Source organism: Peromyscus eremicus, chromosome 1, assembly GCF_949786415.1.
Source record: "Peromyscus eremicus chromosome 1, PerEre_H2_v1, whole genome shotgun sequence".
Classification (NCBI taxonomy): Eukaryota; Metazoa; Chordata; class Mammalia; order Rodentia; family Cricetidae; genus Peromyscus; species Peromyscus eremicus.
Window position 1 is genome coordinate 50,037,786 of NC_081416.1, and position 16,878 is coordinate 50,054,663.

The following is a 16,878-nucleotide window of genomic DNA, read 5'->3' on the forward strand; positions in this document are numbered from 1 at the left end:
ATTTTAAATTTGTCTCTTCCTGAGAAATAACTCATCGTGAAATTTGTTTTATACAAAAATCTTTTCTGAATACAATCAGAACACACATTTTGATCAATCAGTCAATAAATGCTATGTCACTCAAATGTTTAGTGTCATGGTCATGGGTGTGGATAGTAAACTTCAAGGTACATTTGATTAATCATGCTTGATTTTTCTTATCCTGAATTCTCTACATCCTGTACCAAGATTCTCTTTAAAAATCACTGTGACACAATATTCAACTTCATGTCAGAACTTAGCTAATTTTTGGCTAAAAATTTTAATAGGAAGGTTCTTCTAGATGAAATACTAACTCCTCCTTTGTTTCTTAGATGTTAAGAAAAAATTTTTTTTATATCCTGGCAGAACAGATGCTTTGTTATATCCCTCCTCTTTTGACACCATAATATATATATATATATATATATATATATATATATATATATATATATATATACTCACCAAACCTTTTGTAGTTCTTCTTCCTGCTACAATTGAGAATGATCCTGAAATAATAAACTAGAAATAAGAGGTAAAATTCAAGTTAAAATATTTTATTCATTATTGGAAATTATAACATATTGAAACCTACTCCTAAATTTGATATATATGTGAAACAGATTGACTATATTAAAAGAACCACAAAAGTTAAGAAAGTGTCCGTTCCCCCGTCCCCCCATCCCCCCCTCGCTTTGTTGTAGAATATTATTTTAAGGTGTGTTACTTTTGTTTATGTTGCATTTGTTTAACTCTATGAAGCTGTGTTACTGGGCCTGTCTAAAACACCTGATGGTCAAATAAAGAGCTGAATGGCCAATAGTGAAGCAGGAGATAGAAATAGGTGGGACTGGCAGGCAGAAAGTATAAATAGAAGGAGAAATCTGGGAGGGAAAAAGGAAGTAGCTAGAGAAGGAGGAGGACTCCAGGGGCCAGTCACCTAGCTACTTATCAAGCCATGGAGTAGAGTAAGATTTACAGAAGTAAGAGAATGGGGAAAGCCCTGAGGCTAAGTTAAGAAAAGCTGGCAAGAAACAAGCCAAGCTAAGGCTGAGCATTTTATAAGTAAGAATAAGCCTCCATATATGATTTATTTGGGAGCTGGGTGGTGGGCCCCCAAAAGAGCAAAAACAACCAACAACACCCCCTTTTCCTAGAAAACAGAAGAATTCTACTAGACAGGTCACTGGTACAATTCATCAATGTTTTAAATTCTTTGACAATTTCATACATGTATATATTAAGTGATGGTCATTTCACCTTCCCATCCCATTACACTCTCTCATTCACTCTTTTCCACTGAAGCTCTTCTTCCCAATAATTTTAAGTATAAACACACACACACACACACACACACACACACACACACACACACCAAAATTGCTATTAAGACTGTTTAAAAGCCCTGCGACATAAATTTCTAAAAAAAAAAAAAAATCTAAATCTCTAAAGTGAATTACTGTTCATATAGCAACAAAATTTAAGGATTTATTAAACAAAGAAAGGGACTAAATATTATACTTATTTAAATAGCTACTTGGTCAGTCACCTAGCCAGGGGAATACCACTCGGGAGTTATGACTCACTTTAAATCATGCTAAAGAGATAGAAGAAATAATTATCCCTTTAATGACATACTGTACTTTTCTTTCCCAGAACCCTGGCTCTCCAGGTGCTGTTCCTAGGGGCCACCATGTGGTTCAACTAGGTCTGTCCACTTGTCTGAGTCTTGACTCAGAAAAGACTTAACTATTTCTTTTTTCTTCTTTTTTGTCTCCTTTATGCATGCTGGCCAGAGTCCAAGTACCTTTTTTATTTGGTACTTTGGGCTTAATTGCTTTTTCTCTAAAACATCCCTCCCACCATATGCCTGCTTGGCACTACATGGCTGACACCCATGCCAACTTAACTCAGGTGGCATGGGTTATTATTTCCTCCTCTCAGCAACTTGGGTTCTTTCAACTTGTCAAGTGTTTTCAGTTTACCTAAAATGGCTAGTGCCAACACAGTTGGACTCACCTACTTTCACAGTTCTCCTATATAGGTTTCAAAGGTAACTTTTCACATTTGATTTTACATTTAAATACATTGTCTTCATTCCAAAATGGGTGAACTAATGAAATAGTTTGAAAAACTTATTTTTCAACACATTTCTAATGTTAGGATGTTAGCTGATTCATGTAAATGTAATCAACAGTTGGTGGGAGGTGAACACAGAGATTATTTGTCACAGTATCTGAAATACGTTATGAGTATATGGTATGGTCTTCCAAATGGTACTGTTGGTTGGATCTTGAGTGTCTCTCAAGGCCTTTGTGTTAAAGGCTTGGTTCCTCCTTATCATGTGCTGTTTGATTGTGGTGGTGCTTTTAAGAAGTGAGACTTAGAAAGAGGTTTTCTGATTAAGAGACAAGCCTGTAAAAGGGGTAGTAGTGGTGAATATTAGCAATAAACAGTGGTATCCATGTGATGCCCATTATTTTGTATCTTTAGTACTAAATGAAAATAAACAAAAGCAAAATAATGGATACTTCAGTATCAACCTACATAATTATCTGAGAAAGACACTTGAATGTGGTTATTAAAATAACTATTTAGATAAACCCTCCTCTTTCTCGCTAATTGGACTCCTGGAGCTCCACCTGGGGCCTAGCCATGGATCTCTGCATCCAGTTCCCTCAGTCATCGGATGGGGTTTCTAGCATGACAATTAGGGTATTTGGTCATCCCATCACCAGAGTAGGTCCGTTCGGGCTGTCTCTCGACCATTGCCAGCAGTCTATTGTGGGGGTATCCTTGTGGATTTCTGTGGGCCTCTCTAGCACTTTGCTTCTTCCTATTCTCATGTGGTCTTCATTTACCATGGTCTCCTATTTCTTGTTCTCCTTCTCTGTTCTTGATCCAGCTGGGATCTCCCGCTCCCCCAAGCTCTCTTTCCCTCGACCTTCACCCTTCATTACCCCCACTCATGTCCAGGCTGTTCATGTAGATCTCATCCATTTCTCCATCATTGGGTGATGAGCAAGAATTGTTGAGGCCAAGGTTGAATAAAGCACAGGGACAAATAGCCAAATGAATGGAAACACATGAACTATGAACCAATGGCTGAGGGGCCCCCATCTGGATCAGGCCTTCTGAATTGGTGAGATAGTCAATTGGCTTGATCTGTTTGGGAGGCATACAGGCAGTGGGACCGGGTCCTGTGCTCATTGCATGAGTTGGCTGTTTGAAACCTGGGGCTTATACAGGGTTGCTTGGCTCAACCTGGGAGGAGGGGACTGGACCTGCCTGGACTGAGTCTACCAGGTTGATCTCAGTCCTCAGGGGAGGCTTTGCCCTGGAGGAGGTGGGAATGGGGGGTAGGCTGGGGGGAAGGGGAGGGGGGCTGGAGCGGGGAGAACAAGGGAATCCGTGGCTGATATGTAGAACTGAATTGTATTGTAAAATAAAATTAAATTAAATTTAAAAAAGAAACAGAAAAAAATAACTATTTAGATATTAATATAACTTATAGTGCCAACGTCTAAGACTATCACTTAAAACTAGTATAAATAACTAAGCACTAAATAAGGCACATGGGAATATAGTCTATTCATTTTAGTCATTCTCCCATGAATTTGACAAAAGGATGAACTAAAGTAGTGAATAACAATTGGCACAAGTTAATGATAGCAAATCCTTCACCCTTGTTAACAACTGTTTTGAAAATATGCATTGAAATATCTATCAGAAATGAGATATGTGAATAAATTAGATTGATCTACCAGCAATACTCATTGAGTAGTTTGCACAGCTGAACTAAACAACACTGGAAATGATAAGTTGCTGGCCTTCATCATGTGAAAGAATTAATGTTAACACATGTCCAATTTATTCTGATCTGAGTTCATGGTTACATACTACTGCACTATATCTTCATTGATACATACTAAATTTTTAAACTACTTGTGGCATTTATATTGTCATTGCTGTGTTATATATGAGTCAAAGGAAATTTTAAGACTTTTTTTTCTCAAATTTGCAGAAATACTTGATAAGAACTTATTCCATGGGTTGTTGGCCAGGGAGCCCACAGAAGCTTCCAAAACAATGCAGACTACTGCCATTGTTTCTGGATACCTACCAGAACTAGATAGTAAAAGCCTATTGATGATGACATCACACACTATAGATACAAAGGCAGAGTAAGCATTCTAGTGAAGTTCTCAGCCCTGGTCATAGAAACTTCTTTCCACAGTGCAGGATGGTCAAGGTAAGTACTGAAACTGACCAAAGTTCTGAGAATAAGTGACTGGTAAATGCTTGGCTCCCAAAAAGGACATCTATGTCACACACACACACACACACACACACACACACAGAGAGAGAGAGAGAGAGAGAGAGAGAGAGAGAGAGAGAGAGAGAGAGAGAGAGAGAGAGAGAGAGAGCCCAGTGAATATCACAGAAGACTGAATGGAAGGCTATAGGAGCTGAAGGATGGCAAGGAGTGTGCTGGGGTATAATCTTCTGGATATAACATGGCCATTGAAACCATGAACATATAGAAGCTGTGAGTTCCTACACAGGCCCTGGGAAGAAGGAAAAAAGTGAGGGAGTGAGGAAAGGAGGGAGAGAGAGACAGAAAGAAAGAAGGTGGGAGGAAGACTAGTTAGGAGACAGTAGTTAGTAGTGGTGGGAGAGGGCTGAGAGGGTAGTGAGGGGGCAGATATAAGTACAGTGTATTATAAACAAGTATTTTATTACCTATTTTTAAAAATAATTAAATGAAAAAGAGATAAGACCCCTCAATAAATTAATAAATTCAGAATCTTATAAACAATGTTATGCTAGACCCATTTATATTATAAGATATCCAACTTACCATCAGAGATCCCCAGACTGGGTACCCTATATACACCGAAACAGGAAGGACTCCACCGGCTGGCACAATAGCACTTATCATCGTGATTCCTATGCTGAGGTTCATGAGGGCAATCACAATCTGCACAACCTGGAGATGACAGCAAAGGAATCAGATCATTGACCACAAATGTGTGCCATGTCACACTTAGACCACCACTGAGTTACTCTCATTCTCCATCTTTGATACACTAAGGTGAAGTTCTGGATCATTTTGTCTTTTTTTTTTTTTTGTCCATGTAGCTGTGGATATAATAACTTAACAAATGTCCCACAGAACGTCTATCATTATGCCAGTAAAACCAGAGGAAATATTCCCGAGCCTTTTCCAAGATACATTTTCTGATACTCAAGATGCTACTTCCATAGCTATTCTCCTTAGTCACATGCTCAAAAAAGAGTGACCCAGGAATTAGTAAATAATTACAGAAGGCAGGGGCAAAGAAGTAACTTGAAGAAACACAACTAGTATTTGTTAAAAAAGAGTGAAAAAAAGAATGAATAGCTTTAGGATCTTGGGAGCATTGAGGGGGAAAATGTTAATAAAGTGCCTTGAAATGGGAGAATCCAGGGCTGGCAAGGTGGCTCAGCAATTAAGTGTACACACTGCTAGTTCTTGCAGAGGACTAGAGTTCTGTTCCCGGGACCCACATCTGAAGGCTCATAACTACCAGTAACTCTAGCTCGTGGGAACTTGATGCTCTCTTCTGGAGTCCACAAGCAACACACACACACACACACACACACACACACACACACACACACACACACACTTACAAAATAAAAATAAATCTGTTTTAAAAGTATGGCTACTATATAATAAATAGTCTCATTACATTAGAATACAAAGGAATGGAAAATTATAAAACTTGGGAGATTCAAGAAAGGGAATACATGGAAGTTAGAATGTATATTACCACAATGTATGAGTTTTTAAAAGATGACAGATCTAAAATTAACTACCTAAGTGTTTGTCTTTGGAAACCCAAGAAAGAAAAGCAACTGAAGAAGGGAAAGTGAATTTTAGAATGGAAATCAAGCATTTGATAGAATTCACTTCAGACACCTTCTGCATCCACTGCTTCCAATTTTAGAATATCACTAATTTTTAATTTATTTTATTTGATGACATCAGCTCATTCAGATTTTCTAGTTTTGTTTTGTTTTGCTTTTAATTTTGGCACATAGCGTTTTCAAAGAGTTCTCCATTTCATCTGCATTACTTAATCTGCAAACTTGGGAAGTGAAGGTAAGAAACCAATGGACTAAGACAAAATCTACAGTTATGTTTTTCACTGAAGAGACACAATAAAAATCTATTATCTGTTAACCAGGCTAGATAAGAAAAAAAAAGACTAAGGTCATCCATTAGTAATACCAGGCAGTATGTGCAAGTCAGATGGCCCTGGCTAAACAGAATGGGTCACAGAAGACACAGCCCCAGGAAACAGATTATGTTGGTAAGATGGGAAATGGAGTTGATAGGAAAAATGGAGATGAAAGTGTGAGAAAGAGAGAATGGTCACACTATGTTATATATTAGTATGAAACTGTCAAGTAACAAAATAATAAAAATGGGAAGAAAAGAAACTGTTGAAAAGGTATTACAGAATCAATGGATATTAAAAGACAGACAAACAAATACTTAGAGAAATCTGAATCTGCAAATTTGGTAACACATATGAAATGGAGAACTTAAAAACACAATGTGCCAAAACTCAGAACAAGAAACAGAAAATCTGAATGGGCCAATGTAATTAAATAAAATAAATTAACAATTAGTAATATTCTAAAGTAGAAAGCACCAGGCAGGGGCAAAGATTTCAGAAGTGAATTCTATCAAATGCTTGACAACAATAAAAATTTTGTATTTTTCTATTATCCCTTCAATAAAGTATAGGCAAAATACTTTTAACAAAAACTATCCAGCAACATTTCTAATAAATATATACACTAAAATACTCAGATAAATATTAGTAAGCTAAAAGTAACAATGCATGAAAATAACTATATACTATGACTAAGTTAGCGCTTATATCGAAAATTGGTTAAAACTTTAGTAATCAATTTAATCTACCACATAAAAACTTTAAATCATATGACATATCAACAAATGCAGAAATAGCATTAGACAAAATCTAATACATCTGTAAAGTCTCCCTAATATGTCTTCCCAAGCATGAGCTGAACTAGGACTACAATAGACACCCCAAAGTGGACAGGGAAAAGCCCCTGAGGCCTCAATACTACACAAAGAACTACAGACAACTAAGGAATGCTCAGAGTGACAAAAATAGTTTTCCCCAGGGAGGAGTATAACAATTGGTTATCTAATACCAAATGGTCAACCCCAAGAACATACATACAAGTAACATTCAGACTGAGCTGCTTATATTTAGGAACATATATTTATATACATATACGTATGTAACAACAATAAATGAAAAAAGAGGTCATGAATTTGAAAGAGAACAAGGAGGGGAATACTGGGAGGGTTTCGAGGGGGAAAGGGAAGGGAAATGATATAATTATATCATAATCTCAAAAACAAGGGAAAAAGGAAAATGGCTAAAATTCATCATATAAATGTATAAAAGATGTCAAATAATAAAAATAGGGAAATGACAGACTTAAGTACTATTTGGTGTTTGTTATGTGTAAATCTAACAAAGTATATAGAAAAATCTATAAGGAAAATTGTAAACCTCTGATGGCTTAAGTTACCAAAGAGAGAGGATATACTAGACTCCATGTTAATGGGTAAAAAGACAATATTGTAAAAAAATAACAATTCTCCTCACCTTCATATACAAATTTAATGAAAATCAAAATTACTGCAATTGTTATAGTTCTCTAAAGCTGATACCCAGCGTGAACTATTACATAGTGAGTTCCAGGCCAGCATAGCGTACATAGCAATTGTGGTGCCACAGGAATTCTCATCACTCCTATTTGAAATACTCAAGATGGCACGGTCTCATGAGGGTGGGTAATTAGGCATCTTCTTCGGAACTAAATAGTTTTACAAAATGCCAGTGTTCAGATTAAGTTTGTAACACAGAGGTTCACCCACAGAAAGCTTGGTCCCCAGCAAGGCAATGTTGAGGTAGTGGAAAATTTAAAACTAAAGTGTAATGGCTAGACTTACATCATCTTGACACAAACTAGAGACATCGGAGAGAAAACCTTAGGAAGTGCCTTCATAAGATTGTGTTGTAAGCAAACCTGTAGGGCATTTTCTGAATTAGTGATTGATGGGGGAGGGCACAGTCCATTGTGCTGGTGCCATACCTGGGCTGGGTATCCTGGGCTCTATAAGAAAGCAAGCCATGGGGAGCAAACCAGTAAGCAGCATCCCTCCACCGACTCTACATCAGTTTCTGCCTCCAGGTTCCTACCCTGTTTGCGTTCCTGTCCTGGCTTCCTTCTTTGATAGACTACATTGTGGAAGTGTAAGCCAAATAAACCCTTTCCTCCTCCAACCTGCTTTTTGGTCATGGTGTTTTGCCATAGCAATAGAAACCCTGACTAGGACAGCAAGGAAGATATTAGTGTTGGAACTATGGATTGAATATGAAATGTCTCCCACAGGCTCATGTGTTGAATGCTTCATTCCTCAGATGTGGATGCTATTTGGGGAAGTTCTGGAAATTTCATAGGGGAGGCTTACTTGGAAGAAGGAGATCGCTCACTGATGGGTATGTCCAAGTGGTTAAGGGTAGAAACCACCCTTGTATACCATTAGGTAAACAAGCTCTTTTGTCATATGCTCCTGATGCCATGAGGTTTGAGTCAAGCAAGTGGAGGGACACAACCATGGACTGACCCTCAGAAAAATGATCAAAACAAATCTTTTATCCTTGAAGTTGCTTTTCCAGTGACACATGTCATTGTGATGCAAAAATAACACACAAAATTGGTAGCGGAGAAGTGATTAAACCTGGCCGTGGTAGTACTTTCCCTTTGGAACTGGCTTACAGGAGGAATTTGGAAAAGCTTTGAAAAGCCTTAAGCATTGTGTACGCCAAGCTTAATTGATGGTTCTGATAGGAGCTTAGAAGACAAGAATACTGATGGTAACATAGAGTGCAGACCAGGCTCATGCGGTTTGACCTAGGGTATTGGGAATTCGACTAGAAGCCACATGTGTTATGTTGGGGAAAATGTATTGACAACTTCTCTATGTCCTAAGATTTTGAGTGAGGATAGATACAAAAGCAACAGGCTAATTAACTTAGCATAGAAAAGACAACATACATTCAGGATGTACATGGATATTGCTTTCTGGCTTTTACTCAGATTTACAACAAGACTATAAGTTAATAGAATATAATGCTTTTTTTTCAGAAGCTAAGTTCTACAAATTAAACACTAAAAACTCCAAGACCATTTGATGCATTAAGAGGCTAGCAGGACACTGTGGTTGGTGTTACATTGGTAATCTTAGAATTTACAGCACTGTTGTTCTCTCAAAATCAACATACCCCAAGGATTTTGGGTTCTCCCTTCAAGAACTTCTCTGTCATCCTTTTCCACGAAAGTGAATTCACATATAAAGGCTGTTGTCCCACCTTCTGGGCATCATAGCCATCTTCCAATGCAGTGTGTTCTATTCCTTGTATGGTTATCATGGCAGCAGAAACAGTTCTAGAAGAAGAAATGTAATTTAGGGTGACTTCCTGGAAACAGGGAGCAGGGAGTCTAAATACAATATGACACACAGATACCAATTGAGTTAAATGTGCTAGGACATGCAAATTAAGGAAATCCCATACTATAATTCTAGTTAATGATGTACTAATCTACGATCTGTATTCTGAACTTGATTATGTATATTCAAATCTACTTGTGAATTTTCTTCATTCATATTCCTCATAATTATCATTACTTATTTTATGCCTGGATATCTCCATCTAGTATTTTCTGTAAAGTTAGTTTCAGGTTGTGTCTGTCTGGGAAAAGATTTTATTTTTCCTGTATTCTGAAAAACTTTTTTCCTGGTTATAACAGTCTTGGCTGACAAGGACTCTTTTTTTTTTCAGTACTTTGAGGACCTCAACCTAGCATCTCCTGGACCACAGGGTATTTCGCTGAAAAAAATCCACTACAAGGCTGGTCATGATTTCCTTGTATGTGAAATGTTTTTCTCTCAATGTCTCTAAAGTTCTTCTGTCTCTGCTTTGGACAATTTCATTATAGTAAGAGAAAGTATATTTGGAACACTTGTGCTAACAGGACCTAGATTTTTATGTCTTTCTTAGGACTTGGTTCTCACCAACTGTTTAATGTACTAAATCTATTCTTATTTTTTTTTATCATTTCTCCTTCTAGTTTTATAATAAGAAAATTTATTTGTTATTAACATCCTAATAGCATCTTAGGGTCTTGTCATACTTTTAAAATTCTTTTTTTTTTGCTGTGGAATATTTTAAAAGAATCGTTTTTTTAAGTCTCAGATTTTCAATTTCTGCTTGATGTAGTCTGATATTGAAACTATTGTATCTTAATGCTATTTATTGGGGTCTTCAAATGTTCTGTTTGTTTTTTGTGATATGAATCTTTGTCAAAATTTTTATTTGTATCATGAATTTTCTTGTTGCATTGAATTCACACACTTTGAATAAATACTCTAGCTTCACTTGCTTCGGGTTGATTTTGGAAATCACTGCATTTGCAGTGTCCCCCCCAAGAGTGCTGTGGCAATCTACGTGCCCTTCCTTCATGGAAGCCCAACAATTAACTCAGCCAACCATGTTAGAAAACTGATCTTTTTTAAAAAAATCAATAGTGCTTCTTACCTGCCCTCCATGTCCAATAAATCATTTTTCCAAATCTACATTTATTCCACTTTATCAAAGGAATTCTTCATCCTATCTGACAATCTTTAAGCATTCCCTGGGTCCATTTAATCTTACCCTACTTCATAACCACATTGGTCATTTTAAAATACAAAACAGTTTTAATTTCTTATTAAGAGAAATTCATATTTTAATCCCAATCTATATTTCTAACATTTTTTTATTTTTTCCCCTTTTGATTTTTGAAGTGTCAAATATATTGGATATATTTAAGTTTTTCTACATCAACAAATTTACTTCTGCACATTCAGCCACCTTGCAGTATTTTTCTACCACATCCCTTTTCTGCTTTGCCACCACAACAAAAAGTCCGTTCTCATCTCTTCTCATGCACTGATAGTATCACATGTGCTCTGCCTTCCTTTGTACTCAACTCCCCACCACACATGAGTTACTCAGCCAACAATGGTAAGGAACTGTTTAAGAAATCTGTGTGACTTCCCTCATAAGCAATATAAGAAAAGGGTGTTGTGAAAGTAGCGGATGTTTCTTTTCAGTCCAATTTAATATGTGCTTTGGTTTATTTGCTTTTTGCACTTATTTTTTGTCTTTATTTTTCTAGACATACATTTAGAAGATTTATAAAATGTAGATTCTACCTAATTGCAACTATTAAAACCTAAGTAGGCCTTGCAAGCACTTCATTTGATCCCCAGTACCCACATTAAAAAAAAATTAAAAAGCCAGCACAGTGGCATGAGTTTCTAATCTCTGTGCTGGGAAGGCAGAGACAGGTGGATCCCTGGGGTTTGCTGACCCACTAGCCTACCCTACTTGTCAAGTTCCAGACCAGAAAGAAACCCTGTATCAAGAAAACAATTATACATAACCAGAGAAACGACACCCAAGGCTGACTGCTGGCCTCCGTAAGCATGTACATACATACTCACCCACGCACACATCGTCATTATACCCACATGCACACTCGTGCATGCACACACATGCACACACACTAAATAAATACTCTAGCTCCACTTGCTTCAGGTTAATTTTGGAAATCAGTGTGTTTGAAGCAAAAACAGTTGAGAGGTACAGTACTAGTCTCCTAAGATCTCTGCAGTAGATGTCACCTCTTTCTGGAGTTCTCTAAGGAGCTAACAGCTACTCTCAGGCGAAGATTGCCAGTCTTTTGCTTCCCTGGATTTGGGGAGGAATGTTGCCTTTTCCTACTTTCCCAGTTTTTGATGAGAGATGCTTTTTGTACCCTAATGATTCATTATAGGATTAGTTATTCGGGAAAACTAAAATGACCTGACCATAATGCTTAACCCTCAGTATATTTTGTTTACATTTCCAAAGCCCAGTACATCAGACAGCTTCAGGCAACAGCCACCTGTGCATTAGCAAAGCAGAGTATTCCAAATTTGTAACTTCCTTGTCACCTGCATATGTTATATGTGTAAACAGGCCCCCTGTATAAGCCTGTGTGGGTAACCCATAAGAAGGTGGCCTTGTTGATAACAGTGACCTTGGGCTGCCAAGTTTCAAAATCAGTCTTCGTTTCTTGCTCTGACAACTGATATTATAAGCACTGGCCTTTGCAAGTGTCTGGCAATGCACGTGGGTGTGGCAATAGTGCAAAACAGAACTGGGGGTTCTTCTGAGTTTGTGGCCTCCTTTCCAGTTAGACTGGAAGCTTCTCCAGGATAGACTCTGTATCAACAGTGCCTCCTACAGTATTTCCATGATTCTCTGCTAAAGTGGGTCATGTTCTGGATATCTGAGGCTGATGTTGGCTGTTTCTAAGGAACTCTGCAGGTAAATTCATGCAGCTGCTCCCTAAATTCACACCACAAAAATGTACTTTTGACGCAAGGCAAATAAATTCCTCAAGGACAAAAAAAAATGTGTTTTTATGGTCTAGAGTTCAGTGCTCCAACTTTCATAAAAGCCAAAGAATATTACACAGACATGAGGGATAGTTCTCCAGGCTAGATCTTCCAAGGTTTTACATTATCTATGAGACATTTATGAGACTTTTGGCACATATAGTGTTTTTATTTTTTTATCCACAGTAGAGAGATGGAGAAACACGGGCAGCCCCAGTCCTTCTAATAGCATCAAACTCCTTGTGGATCAGCACCAGCACCTGTCACGTTTCCTCACTTTTATATGAACATCTCTTTCATGGGTCAGAATGATCTAAAAGGAATCATGAAGAAGATGAAGAAGAAGGGCCATCCTCTCCTAGGACAAAAATTATAAATAAAGTGGAGATTCAAAAAGAAGTCTGAACCTGGATCATTCTTTGTACGAGATAATGGTGGTAATGTGGGAAAAATGATGACCTGGGCAGGGCCAGTCCTGGACTAAGATCCAGTAAGTGTGGGTTATAGTTTAAGCTCATAGAAGTTTTTAGTCATTTTCTTCTTCCAAGTATGATTCATCTATCTGAGGAAAGTCTCTGCAGTTTTCTCTGACCCTTAACCAATGACCACACTAAAAATCTTCAATGGCCACACTAACAATCTTCAAGGCTTCTTTCATTCCTAGATTTTCCACAAGAAGTTTAAGTTTATGACCTGAGTGTCTCATGCATGAATAGTGCCAAAGATTAGTGGGAACCTACATCAGCTCACAGTCTATCTCAGGATCAGGCTAAGTATGTTAGACTGGGGTCTTAACTTTCACCTAGATCATCTCCACCACATTCTGCATGTGGCAGGTAGTTTCTTAACTGATGAACCGTAGAAATAACACATGTTGGAAGAGAACAAATGCAGTGGAAGTAGGGACATTCAGGATGAATAAAATGATCAAAGGTGAAGGTACTGCTTTCTGTTTTGAAGAACAAATACAGCTAAAAATAGGTTTTAGGTCTTTTAGATCTTTTTAGATTTTAAAGATGGTGGAGGAGAATATAAATAAACTCAGCTACTGGGGAGTTTATAAGCTACTAGAAAATTCAGACAAGTCAACACAAAAATAAACATGTTAAAATTCTGGATAATCAGTTCTCTACAAGGTAACACAGAACAAACTGAGTCCTCATCAGACCCCAGTGACCCCAGTTTTGGAAATAAAGAGGAGACTTTCCAGAGATGATGCCATCCAAAACAATACCGAACCCACTTTTGGCTTTTACTAGGCCTTTATTTATTTCTTGCCCCCCAGCATTGCAACACAGATTGCTCCTCAAATGCCCCACAAGTACACGTCAACGTGAACTCTTCCCTCCCTTCATGTAGAACGGTGGCTTGTTCCATGTGACATGGCCTCTTTTTTCCCCCTTATTCTACTCCCAGGTGTCCTAGCATCCGAAATGAAAAACCATCATCACAAAAAGCTGTGGAAGGCAGGTTTGCACCTACCTTGTCTCTCAGTTAGAAAGCCTGTTGTGTATCAAGTGAAGACCAGTCTCCAGGAATGAGCCTCAGGTTCTTTGTTCAGATGTGATGCCTTGCCCACAGCCCATGTGCCACTCAGCGTAAGTCCCGTACTTTTTCTGAATCCTAAAGGTTCCTGTGGAGGTTCTCTAAGAAACACAACTAGTTCCCCTTTTATTAGCAGAAGTATCCAATGATTCTGCCTCTTTGATGTGTGTGTGTTGTTTTTTTTGGGGGGTGGGGTGGGGGTGGGGGAATGTACTGAAAAAGCAGTGTCTGTCACAATCTTTCAGATCACAACAGCACAGCTTTCTCTGAGCCTATCAGTGTGTGTATTCAACAGGCCAAAGTCATCATCATAGCCCTTCAACTCATTTAAAAGCCCGTTTCAGACAAGGTTGGTGGTGTATGCCTTGAGTCCCACTACCCAGGAGTCTGAGTCTGAAGGATTGTGACTCATAGCCAGCCAGAGCTTCATAGAGACAACCTCTCTCAAAACAGCAAAAACTAACAAATGCCTGTTTATGACAGTTTCACACATTTTCATGTTACCTTTCTTTCCCTAGAAAACTATCTATGCATACTTTTCATGTGGGGTTTTTATAAAATCTCACTGTTTGGGATTTACCATAAATGTCCATCAAGTGGCAGCATGTTGGCTGTAAAGAAATAAGTAGTGCTTTGCAATTATTAAGTAAATAACCCCTTTCTCAGCCAAGGAAGCATTTAAGACAAATTCAATTGCAACAATTTACTACATGATCTTGTCATCCTCCAGAATCTAGGATTGTTCACTGATAAAACAAAGTAATCCTTGACTTAATGTAGGAAGTATTATTCTGTTTTCCATTACTGCATCAAAATAGTTGGTATTGTATAATCTATATAAAAATGTATTTACTTCACTCATAGTTTTGAAGTCTCAAAAGCACGACCTTGGCTCTTGCTGGTTTTTGTTAGGGCTCTCTGGGTATAACACAACAAGAAAGATGGGAAAATGGTGGGAAAGTGGCTAAGAGGTGGAGATCACATGGAGAGGTGGAAAGATGATGATGTATTGACTCACCTCTAGGCCACACCTCATAAAGTTTCCACTACCTCCACACTTCCCCACTGAAGATCATAGATTCAGCTCATGAACCCTTGAAGGGCAGCTGCATCCAAATCACAGCAAAAATGAAAGTGGTTGGCAATTTTTATTCTTTCAATAATTTCTTAGACAAATTTCCATATACCAAGCAATATGCCATGAATAAGATGGTGTAGAAGGATATAAATAAACTCAGCTACTGGGGGGTTTGTAAGATACTGGAAAATTCAGACAAGTCAACACACAAATAAACATGTTAAAATCCTGGCTAATCAGTTCTCTACAAAGTAACATAGAACAAACTGAGGCCTCATCGGACCCCAGTGACCCCAGCTTTAGAAATAAAGAGGAAAGTTTCCAGAGGTGACATCCAAAAGGAGACCAGATAATGAGATAACCAGATATAAGAGAGTTGGGGATGGAGGGAGATCTTACATACTGATTCAGTAGTCATTCTTTCAAACTTTTACAGAGGGGCTTTAACCAAACAAAACTTTCATCAGCAGATGGACTGGAGGAAATGTGATGGTTCTCTGGTTCCAGAGGATGCTGGGGTGCAGGCTCTGTATGGCTTTTCAGTTGTGGTGAATGTCATCAGTGGCTGAGGGTGCCTCTGTGGTTGAAGCTGTAGAAATTATTAGCAAGGTTTGGGGGCAGGGGAACAAAGGTTTTCTTAGTAGTAGTGGTTTGAGAGATGTTTTAGTCTCGCTTTCTCCATAATGGTGAGAACTAGCTGAAATGACCCTCTAAGGGTTGGATCTGTCCCAACCCCCTGTGGTCACAGCAGTAGCAGAATATAAAGCATGCGTTCCCAGAGTCACTGCAGATCCTGAACCTTGGGCTTAGTGGTTTCTAAAACTCCATTTAGTAATTGACTCATTGAGGTTAGAGCCCTTGTGGTCTTAACAAGGTAGATTCATCTCAATGAGCGAATTAAAGACACAGCTAATAGTAAAGACTTGAGAAAGAAGATTTATTCCATGTAGCTACATTGAGAAAACAAGAGGTACAATGAGCTCTCCTACCCCTAAGTGATTTGTCTGGGTCTCCACATGAGGTTTAAGTTGAAATAAAAGAAAGCACACATCTAAGCAGTCCTGGCCCAAGTATGGTTCCCGCACTGACTCATCATTGTTTGACTCCATTCTCCCCTGCAAGGTGGTCTGACAAGTTTTCAGAACTTCGAGAAATCTCTTCCAGGAGACAGATCCTCTTCTGCTACTGCCAGGACTTCACCCCTTCCTTTTACAGCACAAAATTCATGGGGAAAATTTCAATTTCTTGGGACCACCATTTCAAAAGTTCAGTTGCCAAGGGCAGAGCACAAGTGTCTCTTTAAAACATTCCCCTTTCTTGCAGGGCAGTCATGCTTTCACCTGAAACTGTCACGGTGACTAACAACCACACACAAAGTCGGGATCTGTCACTCTGAAGCATCCTGAAAGCTCAGGAAACAGTTTAGCCATAATTATGACTTTGGAAGCAGGGGCAAGATAGTCACATGGCTCTGGAAATGAAGAAGTTTGGGCTTAGGGCATCAAGATGCAATTGCAATTTGGATCTGGAGAGTCATGAGGGCTCAATAGCAGCTTATTAGGATGTTGCACCATTCAGTGGTGACTCTCAGTCCTGCTATGGTTGACAGGGCAGGGATTCAAACCTGTGAGATCAGGTACACAGGAATCCA

General features: G+C 38.5%; 1 protein-coding gene across 1 annotated transcript in view; it reads right to left on the bottom strand.

The window, feature by feature from the left end:
* Positions 1–16,878, bottom strand: part of LOC131909138 (membrane-spanning 4-domains subfamily A member 4A-like) — a 158,903-nt gene that overhangs the window by 6,621 nt on the left and 135,404 nt on the right. The window contains exons 6-8 of the mRNA XM_059260460.1: positions 9,402–9,564; positions 4,880–5,008; positions 484–540 (exon numbers count right to left, since the gene is read on the bottom strand). Coding sequence (XP_059116443.1) covers positions 484–540; positions 4,880–5,008; positions 9,402–9,564 — 349 coding nt within the window. The remainder of the gene's footprint in view (positions 1–483; positions 541–4,879; positions 5,009–9,401; positions 9,565–16,878) is intronic.